Raw genomic sequence first — 19,216 nt, forward strand, 5'->3', positions numbered from 1 at the left:
GCACTGTCACGCAGTTTTAAAAGAACAGCTGCCACTGTTAACAAGCTCTCTCTCTCTCTCTCTCTCTCTCACACACACACACACACACACGAGGTCACAGGAAGACTGGAGGTTAGGAGGATACTTTAATAGACGCTTTGACAGCAAAATTAATCCCTATTTATTTAACAGCTTTTATACTTTTATTGCCTATACACAGACCTAATGCTGTAAATACTAATAAAAGTAAGGCAGTGAACAAGAATATAACAACAACAATAACAACAATAATAATAATAATCTGTTTAAGTACATATGAACAAGGTAACACTTTATTTCTTTTTTGCTATGACTCACAAATGAACCTTTTACTTCTAAGGGATTTTTTATTTACTTATTTTAGTTAACTACATCATATGTTTTTTAAGCAAATGCGTGACTAAATAGGCCTCGATGTATATATGAAACTGATGCATAAATATAGTGAAATGTGTGTGTGTGAATGAAGTGTCCAAATGTGTGTGTGTGTGTGTGTGTGAATGAAGTGCCTAAATGTGTGTGTGTGCATGGGCAAAGAGGAAGAGCTCAAAGCTCCTGGTCATCTTTCCCTTGAAGGCCCCCACTTTATTCAATTAGTCCAAGCAATGTGGCCCCTCCCCTACTGATGACACAGAGAGAGAGAGAGAGAGAGAGAGAGAGAGAGACCCTCCTTAAGTTGCGTCGCGCCACAAGCTGTCTGCGAGCATTGAGCTGCCTGGCGCCATCCTAAAAGAATGCCTTCACTGTAAAAAAAAAAAAAAAACCCGACGCTGGGACGGTACTAGGTTTAGACGGGGAGGCAGGGAGCGAGGAGAGGGAGGTGGGACTGGCGGAGGGAGGGAGGAGGAGGAGGAGGGAGTCAGTCAGTAGGGGGGGTTAGAAGGTTTTACCGCTGCGCATAAACACAGATTTTGATCAGTGCGTTAAAAGTTTCGGTGAGTCCGCGCGCACTGACACTCCACAGCAACCCGAGCGACCTGTTGAGTCCGCGCGCGCAGTCACGGAGCGGAAAAAGCGTCAAAAGCCGCTGGAGCGGGACTCGAACAACACTGGACTTATTTATTACAAATCGCTATCAGAGGGCGCTCTTTGCAATTTTTTTTTTTTTTGTAAGTCCCATGTGACATTTTATTATCCGAGAGTTTATTTATTGAAGCGGTCAGTCCTTTATAGTGACTGAAGAAGGGACACTGTTTTGTTTTGTTTTGTTTTTTAACCCAATGAAACAAAAGACGAGAACAACCCGGACGGCAAGGTAAAAGTGTGTGTGTATGTTTTTTTTTTCTTCAGTTGCAGGTGATCCTCGGAAGTTACTTCTGAAGAAACGTCTGGATTAATCAGAGACGGAATTTGGGACTTTCATAAAACATTACTTGTCTTTTACTTTCGTCTTGAGCGTATTATTTCCGCCCTGCGTGTGTATGAACGTTTGCTAAAAACGAAACGATGGAAGTGAGCGCGGAGCAGACCCGCTGGATAGGCCACCACCCTCACCATCACCCTCACCCGGTGCTGAACGGGCAGCACGCGGAGCCGCACCACCCCGGACTCGGCCACTCGTACATGGAGCCGCAGTATCCGCTCGAGGAAATGGACGTGCTGTTCAACATCGACGGACAGAGCGGCCACCCGTACTACGGGAACCGGGCCGTGCAGAGGTACCCGCCGCCTCACGGTGAGCACCTGATGCCTTTTCTACAGTACTGCAGCACACACGCACACATTAACCTGCACACTCCTAAATTAGTCCGTACAGTATTTAAAGTGTCACCTGTAGTTTCAGCTTTTATTATTGTCTTTGAATAAAGTCTAATTAGATATTTAATCAACACTGAAGGATGTACGCGGATTTAAATTTAACCCAACACTGTCATTATTATTATTATTATTATTATTATTATTATTATTATTATTATACCTTGTAAATAAAACACTAAGTAAATAGTGTGTCATATAAATATAAAAATAATAGTAAATTAGGCCGAAAATACCAAACAAACGTTATTACCATTTTTACTTAAAAAAGACAACAAATCTGCTAAAAGCCAGAACTTCAGAGAAGTGTTTTTATCTCGAGTGGTATGTCACTGGTTTCACATCTTTCTAGTGTTCTGCTCTGAGCTCATATTAACTCAAAAATGACTGTTTTCTTCATTCGCGGCCTTTTCCTGTAAGAACAATAATGCACGATACAGAAGAAGCGTTTTGGATTTACAAAGTGCAGCTTGCTTGCTTATTTATTTATTCATTTATTTAATCGTTCATCTATCTATCTATCTATCTATCTATCTATCTATCTATCTATCTATCTATCTATCTATCTATCTATCTTACTTGAAGTGATAAGTGTCTGCTGTGGATAGCTTCATTTGCTAACCTGGCAATAATGCGTCGTTGAATTTAAACAGGGTTTTTTTTTTTTTTTTTTATGTTTGGCCTCAGAAATAACCCAACACAGTTTAGTCAGCGACATTAGAGACAGTCTGGGTGGAGAAATGAACTTATTGATGTTAATTTATTGCCGTGACTTCATGAGCCGTGTGCATGCAGGAAAAGGCCTGACTTTGTTTCTCTTTTGAGGCTTGTGCTTTTCAGACATCTCAGTACTTTCAGATTTTCCCCGCACTTTAGGCAGATACTCAGGGAGGAAGGAGTGTTGGGTATCGACGGCCTCCATAATGAAAGATAATGACATGCATTACATGTTAACTGTGAATCTTTTAGGCCCAAGCGCACTTTCACCCTGCAGTATCGTTTAAGTTCCTTTTTTTTTTTAATTTTTATTTTGTTTAATTTTTTTTTAAACAAGTAAAACAACCGAAATTGGTTTCTTTCAGTAACGCGCTGATACAAGACTAGAACTCCAAATGCAGTGCAACATACACCATAATCCTAGTGTTGAATAATAATAATAATAATAATAATAATAATAATAATAATAATAATAATAAGATACAGTTCAATTCAAATGAGTCAGGAAAATAATTACATTATTATTATTATTATTATTATAAAAAAATGCTATATTTAATTTGTTACTACAGATTTTGGCACTATGTAATTTTGCTCTAATTTACAGTTATTCTTTTTTGGATCAGTTTAAGACTGAAGCGATATTATCAGCTGTGCTATACTTTGCATTAAAAAAAAATGTCGCACACTGTGATGGGGAAATATGTTCGCACTCGATTTTGTCAGCAGTTGAAAAATTACCAACACAATATTTTTTATTCAGCTGATATAGATTTCCTAATGTTTTATTTCTCAAGTGGTTTTCAATGTGGTTTTAAAACCTGTCAGTGTATTAGTGATGCCACTACCTGTTTTTTGTCATGTGGTTTGAAACATTACATTACTTTATATTACGGCATGAAACTGAAACGAAATGTTTTGAAACTGAGTATATAAAACAAAAAAAAAGCAGTGACGTTTTTGTGAACAGGCCTTTGTGTTTGAATGTGCTTTTGCAGGTAGTCAGATGTGTCGCCCGTCACTGCTGCACGGCTCTCTACCATGGTTGGAGAGCAGTAAAGGGATCGGAACACACCATGGGGCCTCGCCCTGGAACCTGGGCCCCCCTTTTCCTAAAGCGCCACTGCACCACAGCTCCCCAGGGCCTCTGTCTGTCTACCCTCCTCCGCCCTCGTCCTCTTCTTCTTCCTCTTCTTCCTCATCACTGTCGGCCGGCCATGCCAGCCCTCACCTCTTCACGTTCCCTCCCACTCCTCCAAAAGATGTGTCCCCAGACCCAGCTGTGTCGACACAGTCTTCTGGTTCTTCACTGCGGCCCGAAGACAAAGAATGCATCAAGTACCAGCTGCCCGAGGGCATGAAGCTGGATGCGGCCCACGGCCGTGGCATGGCCATCGGAGCAGGCACAGTGGCATCCTCCTCCTCTGCCGCGCATCACCCCATCGCAACTTACCCTCCCTATGTGTCCGATTACGGGCCGGGGCTCTTCCCACCCAGCAGCCTGCTAGGTGGGTCCTCCTCTAGTTATGGTTCCAAAACGAGACCAAAAACAAGGTCCTGTTCAGGTAGGCGTGCGCTTTATTACCCATTTTGATTTAACTTAACCACAACATAGGCAAAACATTTCACCATTGCCTTTATATTTGTTATAAATCTACCAGTCTTCCTCACAAACAGCCTCCCGGTGTCAGGGCAATTGATTTGGGCCTGAAAATTTCAGCCAGTAACAGGGCCTTACAGGGTTGAAATAAAACCTGGAGTGTTAATTTGTGCCCAGCTGGCCTTATATGTGTGTTAATTTACCACTGAGGATTTCACTGTACTGGTTCCACAAGGCGACAGTCTGGTTTGCAATAAGCTGCAATTGGAAGTTGGTCTTGTATTATCCATATTAAGCAAACCAGCATACAGTGAAATATTTTCATAGGACTTTAACATCAAGAGTATACTGAGTGATTATTAGGAAAGCATAATGCTGGAATATTAGAAGGATATTCTCAATATAATCTCATTTTATTATGAATGACGAGAAACTTCAGGGGGGTGACGAGAAACACAGGGTAGTTTAAAGGTAAAATAAGGCTATTTAAATAATAACTCCATGAATAAGTAAATTTGGACATATTTGTTTATCATTTGCTTACTTTCTCTACAGTGTACGTTTAATACCTTATGATTAAAGTATACATTTGATGATATTTAGTGTTGTCTAGTGATAAAGCAGAATTAAGTCCATCATGCGGGATAATTAAACATTGCTCAGTTTTTTCCTCCTGGTGTTTGCATTTTTTTTTTTGCATCTCTTCTGATCCCGGTCTCCGCAGTGTTTTATGTGTTTAAGCTAATCCACTTACATTCAGCCTGCTGCGCTGTTTATTTTAGCGCTGAAACTCTGATGGAGAGACCGGATGCTGCTGCATGAATCTCTGTCCAAACACGAAGGGAAATTAGTGGGGAAAAAGGTCATCCAGTCATCAGCAACCCAACCACTTTTACTAGCAAAATCCTGCTTAAATAAAATAAATAAATAAATAAATCTATGACTAATCCAATTTTTCTCATCGAAGCTTTGATTATTTTTTAAAATTTGCACCCCCCCCAATGTGTTAATATACTCGACTATTTGGACTTCAAAATAGTTTTTAACACTAACCGAAAACAAAACTTATACTAAATTTACGCAAATAACTAATAACGTAGGAATTGTTTTTATTTATTATAAATAGCTGATATGTATATACCTGTTTCTGGTTTGGAATTGTGTTTCTTCCGCGCTACCACTTAGCGACAGTACTGTGTGTTTTGTCAATTAATGAATCTAATTACAATTAATTAATACATCATAGCAATTAAAAAAAAGTTTCACGGTTTAGACATAGAATATTGACGCATCTGAAATGATTAAACTCTCCTCATTTGCTGTTTTTTTTTTTTTTTCCAGCTAACATTTCTGGACCCAAGCTAGCTAAAGCAACTTTTCTATTTCGAGTTTTAGCTTAGCAAAAATAAACCTCGCGATGTGTCGCGTGTTCTCGCGATGTGTCGCGTGTTCTCGCGATATGTGAATGTGAAGTTCAAAATTACAGACGCAAAAGACGTCACTAATCAAACCAAACCTGTTTAGGTTGGATTTATATTGTATAACCTCGAGTGAAAATGTGAATATTATAAGACCAGGGTTTTATTTTTTGTTCTTTATGGAATAATATATTTAGATATACAGAACCGCTAGAGTCGAGTCAATAATCACTGACTTTTTATAGTTGGTTGACATCACTCACCCTGTGCGTACATGACCTTAAACCTGAAATGTTTCATTCTGTGGTCGAGTTGCAGCCCACAAACCCGGAACAAACTTTACGCAGCACAATATTACAGCGCATGAAGAAACGCCCACACATAGGCTACTGACTGAGGGGGGAAAAAGAAGGGTTTTATTCTTATTATTTGTTTGTAAGTAATTTATTTAATCATTTTTAACTGTTCGGTTTATTATTATAAGACTGTACAGAACATACAGGATGAACATAAAGTAAACAAGTTGTTTTGAATAAATAAGAAAGAGTGAGGGGACAACAACAAACAAGAAATAAATTATTTTATTTATAAGAGTCCCCCCCACACATATGTGGCTCTGACCGAAACTGCAGTACTAAATGATATATCGAGTTAGTACTCGGCATGGTATTTATTTTCTTCTGTGTGTGTGTGTGTGTGTGTGTGTGTGTGGACCACAGCCGAGTGCAGCGGCGTGACACCGAGCAGGCGCGCGCGCGCTCCGACTGTCACTCAAACCGGGGCTTACACTGTTTTAATTACGCACACACACCGCATTTATTACTATTATTACACATAAATCTTGCCTTTATTATTATTATTATTATTATTATTATTATTATTATTATTATTATATCCCTATTTTGTTATGGCCTGATGGACCGGGAGATTGTTTGACAGGAAGTAAAATACACACATGACCCATAATAATAATAATAATAATAATAATAATAATAATAATGCACACCTTATTTATTAGTCATCCGTCGTCCGAATAAATAAATAGAAATATATTTACAAAGTATCATCCTCGGGTTTATGATCTAGCTTTGATGTATCCGTGACATCACTTATTGAAAAAGCTCTACTCAGATCTTGTACGATATATGAAGTCAAAAGATAGTCTTGGGGATATTATTATTGATATTATTATTATTATTATTATTATTATTATTGTTGTTGTTGTTGTGTGTCACGCGCATTTCAGTGATCATTTCTCTCTCTCTCTGTCTCTCTTTCTCACGCACGCACGCACGCACGCACGCACGCAACGTATATGTTGAGCTGTTTTAAAATGCTGCTTGAATTTAGTTTGCTTGTCAGTGGGATATCACAAGTGGCGCTTTTCGCATCTTTGCACGTGTTTGCTTTCATTGACCAATTTCTTTTGTCATATACTTCCACATATATATATATATCTCGAGCTTCTACATGTTTGTGCGTTAGTCAGTGCTTCATGTGGTTTATAAATGTGCGTGTTTTGTGCGTGCAGAGGGCCGGGAATGCGTGAACTGCGGAGCCACTTCCACCCCTCTGTGGCGGCGGGACGGAACCGGCCACTACCTGTGTAACGCGTGCGGACTTTACCACAAGATGAACGGGCAGAACCGACCTCTTATCAAGCCCAAACGGAGACTGGTACGCCTTTCCTCTTATTCCCAAATATCTCAAGTACCCAAGTCCTGGGATTCGAGCTAAAATAATTTCAAAACAAAACTACCTTATTATTATTATTATTATTATTATTATTATTATTATTATTATTTTGAACAGATGTTTAAAATGTCAGTGTTTAGTGTAGGCCTATAAAAACCTGTACACTGTGTATGATTGATTGATTTTATTTAGTCAAATAATGCACAACATACATAAATATAGTGTACATTAAGATACACAGATAACACAAAGTGTACAACACTTATTTCCATTGTTGGTCCATGGGGTCCATGACGGATCCCGGGACTGTACCACAGAGTATTCACACTTCACTCAGACAAGACCACGATGTTCGGGACACATCAGTAGATCAGACATGTGACCTTTTCCTGGTAATCATTAACAGTAATTACCAGTTAAACAATCCAATACATTGCATCTCCTCTTTATGTATTAAATGTAAACTGATATTATGCTTAGCCTATTTTTTCCCTGTGTTTTTTTTCCTTTTATAAAAACTTCACACACACACACACACACACACACACACACACACACACACACACACACAGTGATTTAGCTTAAAATCTCAGTAGACTTGATAATAACAGAATATAGAAAGCATGGAGGTGGAAACTTGGCTAATTAGAACAGCTTGTCTGACAATTTAATACAAAAATATATCAAACATGACGCTTTTTAGACAAAGAGCACAAGCTGTCTTTTTGAGAGTGGATATAAAATAAATATTATATAAAAATGTAATATTCCACTTAATAACACACCCCAGGTACACTGTGCAGGATTACACATGCTTCATTGATCAGAAAACACACCACACACTAGACTTCAGGCTTTTCTTTTACAAGCAGAGCACCAATCAGTCATCACACCATTCAGGCGATGAACTCGGACATTTCCGGTAAAGACGGAAAACCCAGACGTAGCGCAGGGAACGCTGTTCTGTGACGTCACAACGCAGAGCATAATACGCATCACGCAGGTGCTTTACACATGCAAAACCGTTATAGCCTAATTTAAGCCGGAAGGGGAGTTGACGTCGTCATTACTCATCATTACTCATCAGTATTGATGTGGCTAGAAAGCTGGTTAGAGTTTTTTTCTTTTCTTTTTCAGCTCATTGAAATAAACAAGCTGTAAACCAAGTGCAATTTTTTTACACACTGTGTTATAGTATAGGTCAGTACGCTGGAAGTAAACCCTTATAACATCATGATATTTTTCAAATATAATGTTTCTAAACCAGCATGTGTGTCGTTCTCCTCTGTAGTCTGAATAATGTTTAATTGAACTCTTGGAATGAAAGTTCTCACATGCATGCACGATGACAAATACATGCTGATGTCTTCAGGATTCGTCAAAGAACACGAAATAAGTTAGGCCTAGGGGTTTTGAATATACACACACACACACACACACACACACACACACACACACACACACACACACACACACACAGAGTTCAGCACACAATGCCGATAATTATCCAAGAATGAATTGCTAGTAATGTTGAATATATAGACCTACATACTGTAGAGGAAATGAACCATAGTCTGGTTAGAAGAGATCAATTAATAGTTTACTGAAGTAAAATATAGCCGTGGCTTGCTTAATGTCAGCTAAAATAGAACCAAGCGTTAAAATGTGACGATATTTAAGACATTTAAAGGTGAATGCCCTGCATGCAGACTGTCTTTCTAGATTTAGATATACCTCATTCAAGGCAGGGGAAACTGTCAGAGGGCAGCTCTATTTTGGCAGCACTCTCTCTCTCTCTCTCTCTCTCTCTCTCTCTAATGTAAAAAGCTGACTTCCCAGGAAAAGGCTGCCGGATATCTGAGCGCTGCTGATAAAGTCCCCCAGCCTAAACATAAAGGCAGGCGGAGGGGGCAAGAGTCACCACGACTCCTCAGAAGGCAGGGGTGTGAGGGGGGAGTATGGGAGAAAGAAGGAGCGTGTGCATGACAGAGAGAGAGACAGAATGGGGATGAAAAGAGCAAATGTTGGGGTATACTACCATGATTCCTTTATACCAACGATCAACAGAGTAGTGAAGGGTTCCCCTGCTACCTTTACATATTTTTTTTCCTCACTGCTCATTTCAAGGAACAGTTGTAGGCTTTCCAATCTATTTGTTCTCCAGTTGTTTCATTCTTTGTGGGTTTGTTCAAATATTCAAAGGTGTTTATGATGTTTACAACACTTTATTCTGCCAGTGATTTGACTTTATTTATTTATGATCATTTTTATTGAATGTTTTTTTTTTCAAATCAAACTCCATTGTGCAACATGAAACAACCGACAAGAACAGATGGTACATATTATGAAGATGAAGTTATGTATACAGTTGGCCTAAAGAAAAACAGAAAGAACAAAATTCTGCAATGTGGAGAAGGAAGAAAACATGCAACATGAATATAAATCCATCTCTGAGTGTGTCGCTCATGGAAAAGCTATTTGTGGGCAACGTAGAGTGACGGGAATGAAATTTACGCCGGGTCTAATTGAATAAACTGTCAGTGTGATTGTTTTAAATACGAGCCAGGAGCTTCGTCTTGCCTGCTCTTAATGCTAACTTCTCCTGTTTAAGAGGAAAATTTCATCAGCCTTAATGGTCGCCATTTCAGCCTACGCTTTTATGTCCTTTTATAAATATTTGCATTTGAGGGAATATATTTTTAGCTCAGCCAACGGACGGCTCTAAGAAGTTTCTTTGCCACATTATTCCTTCAGCGTCATTCTGCATCACAGAAAAAAAAAATCCTGTCCATCAGCCATTAGGTGAGAGTGATTATGAAATATAGCGTAGAAGGTTAATATATCGTCAGGTATGTTTGGTGCTTTATGATTACTAAGTGTTAAGGTGTGTTAGCACAGGCCAGTATGTCTGATCCATCTGTTTCTCTGACTCTTGCAGTCTGCTGCACGGCGAGCGGGAACCTCCTGTGCAAACTGTCAAACGACCACGACGACGCTGTGGAGGAGAAACGCCAACGGTGACCCGGTGTGCAATGCCTGCGGCCTCTACTTTAAACTGCACAATGTAAGTGCCTGCTCTGCTCTGCTCTGATCTGATCTTTCTTTCCGAAATTATGATTGTCCACAACTTGAAAACTTCTGACTTTGTGAAAAATTGTTCAACACACACACACACACACACACACACACACACACACACACACACACACACACACACACAATTCCAGTATTCCCAGTCCTGCAATCAAGTAGAATAAAACCATGAGGGAAATTATTATTATTACTATAATGATTATTATTTTATTTCTATTCTTGGAATGACAGGTCATAGCTTGTTGCAGTAGCCTTTATTACACCCTATTATTGCACTCGTAATTGTTTTTGGACGACCCTTATCAGCCAAAGCTTCAGTCAGCTAATAGAAATGAATATTTCTGCATTGGATATAATCACCTGATGTGACTTAGTACCCAGAGTGAGTTTTATTTTGATCTTGAAACAAATCCTAAATTTTGCTGAACCTTCTGTTTCTCTTCTCTTAACCTTAACCTGTATCAAAGGCACACTGAAACTCTATGAGAGAATGAAACCTTGCACTGGTGTGTGCGTGTTTTGTGTGTGTGTGTGTGTGTGTGTGTGTGTGTGTGCGTGTGGGTCACACTGGCTTTGTACTGAAGCGTCTTACACTGAGCTTGTGGTCACCTTGAGTCTTTGGGGAGGGTTGAGGGGGGTGTTAGCACAGCGGTTAGTGTATGTCTGGTAACCACAGTGTGTATGTGTTTGTTATGACGGTCAGTGATGTATAGCACAGAGAAATACTTATATCAAGCATCAGCCTGACCAACTTTGGTGTTTGCGCTACTCACACAAACATTGAAGAAAAACCACAGTTTTGTGTATGTGTGTGTGTGTGTGCTCGTTCATTGTAGTGTGAGTAAAGCAGTCAGTAAGCAATGAGTCGACTCCCCACGACTAACCCAGCGAGCACTGAATGCCCAGAGAAGGCCACAAAAGCAAGACCATATTGTCACACAAGCAGATAGTTATTGGTTCATTATTGTTTCACGTCGATCTTTTTTGGTTCATATTAAATTTGGTCAACCACACGAAGCTATATATGAAAAACCTTCACTCTTTACAAAATCTAGAGCTTTCTTAAACATCTTTTGAATGATTTTGTGCAGACAGAATCAAGTAAGATGCTTATACACAATGGTATAAGTAACTAGCTGTAAGGTTATGCTTCATTACTTTAGCCTGAGAGAGAGAGAGCGAGAGAAAGGGAGGTTCTGTCCAAATGTTGTTCTAAATTTTGTGGCCTTGCTCCAAGTGCGTACATTGATGAAGTGAGGTGAAGGAGGCTGAGGCCGAGCTTAAGAGGACGATAAAGAGAGAGAATTAGGGTGCAAAAGAGACAGTAACAGAGTGAGAGAGAGAGAGATAAAGACTAAGGAGTGCAATTCTGCGATGGTGAAGCTGGCTGGCAGGAGACTGAGGTGTCGTGGCAGTGCCACTGTGCCCGCGTTCACCGAGCCAGAGTCTGAGGTTTCTCTCTTTGGCAAGCCTGGCATCAGCTGTGCCTGGTGTCAAGGAATCAACAGCTAATTCCAGCCTGGTGCTGATATGACCTCTCTCTCTCTCTCTCTCTCTCTCTCTCTCTCTCTCACACACACACACACACACACACACACACACACACACACACACACACACACACTTTTCTTACTATCTGTGTGAGGATCTTCCATCGGCTTACATATTAATGCAGCTAATTAATGCTATGCTATACCTAATCTAACCATAATCTTCACCTCAGTAACTAAAAGGAAACCTTTTGACTTTTATGGTTTTTTTTAAAATAAAAGATTCATTTTATGTCATCTATGAAATCTAAAACCCAACCATTTAGACTGACGGTTCCCTTTCTGCTATTCAAATCCTTTCCTCAAAGAACAGTATAAACTCTTCTCACTTACATACAGTATACATGTCATATGCGTTAGGAAATTGTCTGCATTGAAATGCTTTCATAAATTGTTTCTACTCACATGCTGCAGATTGATCTGGCGTTCAGGCTATCAAGTGATAAAGGTAGTCATTCATGTCTTATGTAGGTTTGTGACATTCAATTCAAACATCAGCAGCAAGCGACATTTTAAGTGTGATGTTCTTAATTTAATGGGAATGAGTTAAAACAGTGAAGTAGGAAATGATTGGGATGATTGGCAAAAGTAAAGTGTTATATGAAGCAGGTTGTCTGATGTCTCAATTTCAGTTCCTATGTGTTCAGCAAAAGTAACTTTGTAACACTGCTGTGTAAGTCAGACTGTATATATTTTGGCTACTAACTACCATTTGTTATTGGGATGTACTGGGCAGACCACAAGCAGAACCTTACAATTTATACGTAGATGCACACGATTTGTTGTTTGCTAGCATGAATTGTGCGTCAAACCATTAACCATGCTTTCTTTTATGGTATTAATGGAAACGTGTCTTCAAAAATCTGAAATTTGCTTTACCATTTAATACCATATGTCTTCTTCGCTAGCTAGCGTTAATGAATCCCCACCCTTCTTATTTCTCTTTCTCCACCCCAGATCAATCGACCACTCACGATGAAGAAGGAAGGCATCCAGACCCGCAACAGGAAGATGTCCAGCAAGTCCAAGAAGAGCAAAAAGTCGCAGGACAGCATGGACGACTTCTCCAAGAGCCTGATGGAGAAGAGCAGTTCGTTCAGCCCAGCCGCCTTGTCGCGTCACATGACCTCATTCCCGCCCTTCTCGCACTCGGGCCACATGCTGACCACGCCCACTCCCATGCACCCCTCCTCCAGCTTGCCCTTCACCCCCCACCACCCCTCCAGTATGGTGACCGCTATGGGTTAGGCTACCTCCAACCCTGACCGTGACCTCAGCCTCAACCACAACTCCTCAACCTTTGACCCTCAACCCCTAAACCTGCTCTCTCCTGGCCCACAGATGACTGCTATGAGCCCTGTAAAACTTTTGTACACTCCTTCTCACCAACATGAGAGAGAAAGTTTGTGTGTGTGAAAGAGAGAGAGAGAGAGAGAGAGAAAGAGACTTTTTTCATCCTCCATTCTTGAAGCCTTGACAGTGAGCTTACATTATCACGTCACCACCATTATTCGTGTACAGGTTCCCTCTCTCATCGCACACACCCCCTAAAGTGAAGCAGAACGGTTGAAAGATCGGAAAAGTTCTCCATCCATCCATCCAACCATCCATCCATCCAACCATCCATCCATCCAACCTTTTATTCATCCCTCCATGTCAATTAACTCATCATCCTTTCCTTTGGTTTTCCTCAACGAGAGATAAGAACTCTGATCTGTGAAAACCACAGAGGAGACAGACTCTGCATATATTTGTACAAATTGTATGAAATACAGTACATTTAAAAGACTTTTTAAAAGAGAGAAAAAAGACTAACAAGGAGTGGGGGGGGAAAAGTCCACGGGCAGCTAACGACAAGAAGGGTACGACTTAAACCTGGAGGAAAGACAAGACATTGTAGCGGCTCTTCCTTGTAAAGAAGGAAACAGAGACAGAAAGAAAAGAAGTGAGAATAAAGGAATGTGGGCTTTCTGTGTAATGGAACGGTGTGTAACGCATTAACGCTTGTGTAGTCAGGTCTGTTCCTCTGACTGCCAGCTACTCTTCTGGATGTGTAATAGGTCTTGGGCAATCGGTTTATGTTCACACACACACACACACACACACACACACACACACACACACACACACACACACACACACACACACACACATATTCTTATGACACACGACCACCTGTTTTGTTCACCTTAAAGACTTTCTTCTGGCCCAGGTTATATGCATTGTGAAAAAAAAAGTTCCTGTATTTGTTATTTGTATGTATAATTCAGAGTACCAAAAATACGAAAGAAACAAAGATGTAGAATTATTTCTTTATGTAATGCAGACTGAATGGTTGTACAAATTTAATAATCAATAGTGTAAAAAAAAAAGACTTGCTTTTTTTGTTGCATAATTTTTTTTCCCCTCTTTGAAAATAATAAACTAGTTTAATCTCTGTTCACATCATACATACATTTGAGGAAGTGGTCTTTCTTTGCTTCTTAGCATCTATATGTGTTTGTGTGTGTTAGTTCTAAGGTGTGATATTAGTTACAAGGTTTTCGAGGACTTGTAGGACACGTCTACCGGTAAGGTCGAATGCTAATGGGAAGGCCTGAAATAAAATGTGGCTTGTTAGTGGTCATAACTTAGTCACTCACAAGCATACACACACACTTGTACTGCAGTGGCCAGGTCCGCACAAGACGGTTAGCCTTCAAAATGCAGCAGTGCTTCCTGATATGTAGCAATAAATAAGTCTGCTAACTATATATTGAAACTTACCCGCGCGTAAAAAAAAAAGTTTTTCAGTGATCGATTGCTCAAGCGGATGTCTTAAGGTTGCTAATTTTCCCCTGACTCATCCTAAATGTTCAGCATCCTGTTGGAGGTGTGATGTTCAAAACAGCCTGTTTTCGTTTAAGAGCGCTCTAAGAAAGCCTTGTCAGGTCCATTAATCAGAGGGTGAATACAAGAATTATTGACCTCATATTAAGAACACAAGAGGCAAATATAAAGCCACAATAGGAGGATTTAACTTTCTAAACATAATAAGCTTTCGTGCGACGGGATGCAGGAACTTGCGTTCTGCATACCAGTTTGATTCTGTAACCCTGAAAGAATGTCCATTAATATCAATATGGCCACAGAGCAGTTAATGCGGTTTAAAGCTGACTTTAAATGGGTCGTACACAATGAGGAAACCTTTTTCCTGTGCTGACTTTGATCAGTGGATCATTGGGAGGTCATGAGGTCAGTGCATGCTGTTCCATTGTAGACAGCCATAGTCTTCAGTCCACTAACTTTTATGGGTCGTAAGAACAAGCCTGCCTCAGGGGCCTCGGGTTTGATTAGCAAACACTCGCTATATGGGAGCGCGGCTCATGTAACCACACAACGAACCCAAGTAATGCTGTTTATTCAGTACACAGTAACTTATATTCCGCATGCCAATATAATACTGTAAGTGTCCTAGAAGGAAGGATACACAGTGGCTGATGCAAGTAAAAGCATAAAGGAAGCTGAGTGTAAAATGTAAGTAGTGGGACTTCTGAAGTAGTCAGGTGAGTACTGTGCGTCAGTCGCACTGCTTTGGGGACAAAGTCGTGGTTTGATGTATTTGCATGGCAGCTTGTTGAGAGTCACTCAGTGCTGGGAGAAAAAGGGAACTGAATCCAGACCACAGCGTGGCTAACTGCCTTTAAACACACACAAAACCCCCAACAACAAGAACGGCCCAAAAAAGGTTCATGGCAAAACTGATGCAGAAGCAGAGGTGTAGAAAGATCACTGAACTTGGCTTCCTCTTCTCTTACTCTTTCTGAATTAACCCACAGGACCAATTTTATACACACGACACACTGAACTTTATATTTTGTGGGATGCTTGTAAAAGGACAACAATTCAGTATTTTTATTAACCCTTTCAATGCCCTTGGATGAGTCACATACGTCATGAAATCTTTTACCGCTGCGCCTTATGACAGAAGAATGTTTTAGGCATTGACTGTACAGTAATTCGTATGTGCCACTGTGAAGTAAAAGTAATGTGCCATGTAAGGTACATAAAAGGAGGTGTTTATGACGAGTAGCGTACGTCATGAGGCACAGCGGTAAAATATTTAATGACATACGTGACTCGTCCAAGGGCATTGAAGGGGTTAAGTTCAAGCTTCTTCCTTCTTTGCCGTCAAACCAAACAACATACTGTATTACTGGATTAACGCAGCTCTCTGGGCAAAAGCATCATCTTTAAAATAAGGATTCGTGGACAACCTGCATGCTCCAGGTCTATAAATGATTAGCAAGGTTACCTTTACACATTTAGCGGATGTGTTAATCAAAATCAAAAGATTCATGAGGGCTGCTATCTGTCAGAAAACGTGTTCAAAATATTAAACATATGATTGTTCAGACACGGATGCCATGTCACGGATTGGTTCAGTGTTGCACTCTGGTGAACTTTTAGAGAACACATTGTTTGTCAGTCCATTGTACTCATGAAATCAGTGGCAGGAGGTGTGTTTTTGTGAGTGGAGCTGTACAGAACATAATCTAGGTTAAGAGCTGAGCACTTTATGAACTCTCAGAAAGTGTCAGTCGTGGGATTTGAACCTTCCAGGCACTAATGTGGAACCTTAACCACTGAAGTAGCACTGCTCCTATACATGCTACTAGCCGTACTCGAAATTATTACACATTAAGATTACTAATGTCATCCATGTTGATTGTTTTTAAACTCAGTAAGCTCATACAAAGCTTTAAAGACACTTTTCTCACACAAATACAGTATAATCAGTAACACGAATGTTTCGAAGCCTGTGCAATCGTATACAAATGTGCCTGTGTTGCAACATCTCAGTGTCAGAAATAAGAGTCTTATCAGCTTCTGCTGCTTGTTTTTTTCTCACTCAAGCATACATGTACACACACACACACTGTATATCTTTTGAAACATCCCATCTACAACATATATATGTACAAATACTACTGAAAGCATAGTTACATAAACCTACACAGAACAATGATTACTCTATAGACAGTGTAAATATAGTATATCAGTGGCGGCTGGTAGTCTTTCAAACAGGGGAGGCTGGTCGGTTACAATATTTCCAGATTTTAAAAGAAAAAAGAAAAAACACATCAATTTTGCCCATACTCTTGCCTCTGATCTGGCTGATTGTTGGCAGGGTCACAAACTGTGAAATAACAGGTTCTTTTGGCCCATTAGCCTACTGTCCAATATACATGATGGTGGTGTTGGGGGGGGGGGGGGGGGGGGTATATTTTAACATTTTATATTTTAAAATTGTGGCATGTTGTTTAAAAATTGATCATTATTGAAAGCAGCTCTTTGTCAGGAACCTCAGCAGTAACAGCAGAGTGTTCTGGAATAGGCACAAGCACTGACCTTGGGGAGCCAAACATAGAGCTGGGTGCCACACATTTCATTCAATGACACTTTCCCTATATTTTACTTATTTTGACTGAGAAATGTTTTATTGACAATTTTGATAACCCTTCACTTTTAACCCAGGTCTGTAGTGTGAAATGTTCTCGGCTGTGTTTTTGTTTAAAAATGTTTTCCAAATTGTAACTGTGTTTAATTCATATCCAGAAAAATATATATTCCAATATAATATACTCAGCATAAACATTTTAAATAGATTCTATATTTTTGGTCCATCCATGACATATTACTAAAGTAGCCTATTTACTGTTGTTGATGTGGGTCACTTGCTGTTAGCCAATTAACTTTCTCGTACCAGGAGAGCTGAAAGGAGCGAGTATTATTCCCTACCTTTTTCACCAAGTCAATTTGAGACATTGGTCTACCCTGCTCTTTAATTTTAATTTTTTCCTTGAAAGGAAGACTGGCAAATGGCTTCGCCAAAATTAAATCAGCAATGCTTGGCATCCGTGCGCAGCTTTCTTGCTAGCTGACTAGCCCCCTCAAGTTCAAGTTCAGTCACTCAAATAAACGAAATTTCTGGAGCTAAGATAGCAAACTTGACAACACTATATTTAAACTTTATTTACAATGAAAATATATACAAACTAAAAAAGCTGGTAGAAACCGTATGTAATGAATGAAATCGAAATGTAAGCTGATCTCTTACAATACACCACAGCACTTGCGAATCCGCATGGGACTGAACTGAGATTCACCGCTGCCTATCTATATTTGAAATGAGCTGTCAATCAAAGAAAATATCCGGCCGCTTTCACCAATCACCAGTCTCCTCGCGGAAACTGCCATGTCCCTCCCACTGTGAGGCTCGGACTCCGTGGGCGGGCATTTTTTCAGTATTTGTCCAATAACCGTCTTGCATTTTGAGATTGAAAAGCGCATAGCTCCCAAATGCCATTGAAGTGCACTGAGGCTGGGAGTCTGTGGGAGTCCGTGGGCGGGCGTTTTCGCAGTATTTGTCCAATAATCGTCTTGCATTTTGAGATTGAAAAGCGCAGAGCTCCCAAATGCCATTGAAGTGCACTGAGGCTGGGCTGCATCGCGCTGTCACGAGGGGGAAAAACTCACGTGCACATTAGGCGAACTGGGGAAAGTTATAACGGAATGATTTCGCACTGTAGTTGGGTTGAGCACATATATTTCTATGATTCTGATTCTGGATCTGAAATAGCAATGTTATAAGGTCGGCTATAACATAAGCCTAGCGCAATTCATCCTACACGATGTTCGTCATTTTTAGAGGAGGCTGAGCCTCCCTCGTTGTCTTAGAGCAATCGCCCATGTAGTATATACACACAAGTATACACAAGAACATCTCGAAAGCATATGCTGTGTATGTATTATGAATACAAATCATTTTGTAGCAAAGCCAAATAAACACAAGGAACATGTTTATATACCAAACTTGTCAGGCCAAATCGTCTTCAATCTCCTGTTTGAAGATACACTTTTCACATGGTGCTTTTTTCGAGTCCAGTGGCTGACAGGGGCCTCTCTGTGTGGAGTTTTCATGTTCTCCCCGTGTCTGTGTGGGTTTCCTCTGGGTGCTCCGGTTTCCCTCACAGTTCAAAGACATGTGGTTAGGTTAACATGGGGCAACCATGGCCTGAGGTTGGGCTGAAGCGCCCTTGAGCAAGACACCTAACCCCCAACTGGTCCCCGGGTGCTGTAGCATAGCTGCCCACTGCTCTGGGTATGCGTGTGTGCTCATTGCTCACTTGTGTGTGCATGTGTGTGTTCACTGCTTCAGATGGGTTAAATGCAGAGGAGAAATTTCACTGTGTGCTTAAGTCTGTGCTTAAGTGTACATGTGACAAATAAAGGCTTCCTTTCACTGGGATTTGATCAGTTAAAATCACATTAAATTTTTATTTATTTATTTATTTATTTATTTATTAATTATTTTTTACAATTATGTC

The 19,216-nt window shown here is 40.2% G+C and overlaps 1 protein-coding gene across 2 annotated transcripts in view; it reads left to right on the forward strand.

Moving 5' to 3' along the window:
• gata3 (GATA binding protein 3) overlaps positions 1 to 13,999 on the forward strand; it is a 19,251-nt gene extending 5,252 nt beyond the window's left edge. Inside the window, exons 2-6 of one of the 2 annotated variants that reach the window (XM_060902984.1) lie at positions 1,309 to 1,693; positions 3,489 to 4,055; positions 7,040 to 7,185; positions 10,142 to 10,267; positions 12,804 to 13,999. In XM_060902984.1, coding sequence (XP_060758967.1) covers positions 1,465 to 1,693; positions 3,489 to 4,055; positions 7,040 to 7,185; positions 10,142 to 10,267; positions 12,804 to 13,094 — 1,359 coding nt within the window. In that variant the 5' untranslated portion in view covers positions 1,309 to 1,464 and the 3' untranslated portion in view covers positions 13,095 to 13,999. Of the gene's footprint in view, positions 1 to 894; positions 1,694 to 3,488; positions 4,056 to 7,039; positions 7,186 to 10,141; positions 10,268 to 12,803 lie in introns of those variants that run through there. The other variant, XM_060902985.1, reaches the window with a different exon arrangement.
• The last annotated feature ends 5,217 nt before the right edge of the window (positions 14,000 to 19,216 follow it).

This window comes from Neoarius graeffei, chromosome 21 (genome assembly GCF_027579695.1).
Source record: "Neoarius graeffei isolate fNeoGra1 chromosome 21, fNeoGra1.pri, whole genome shotgun sequence".
NCBI lineage: Eukaryota > Metazoa > Chordata > Actinopteri > Siluriformes > Ariidae > Neoarius > Neoarius graeffei.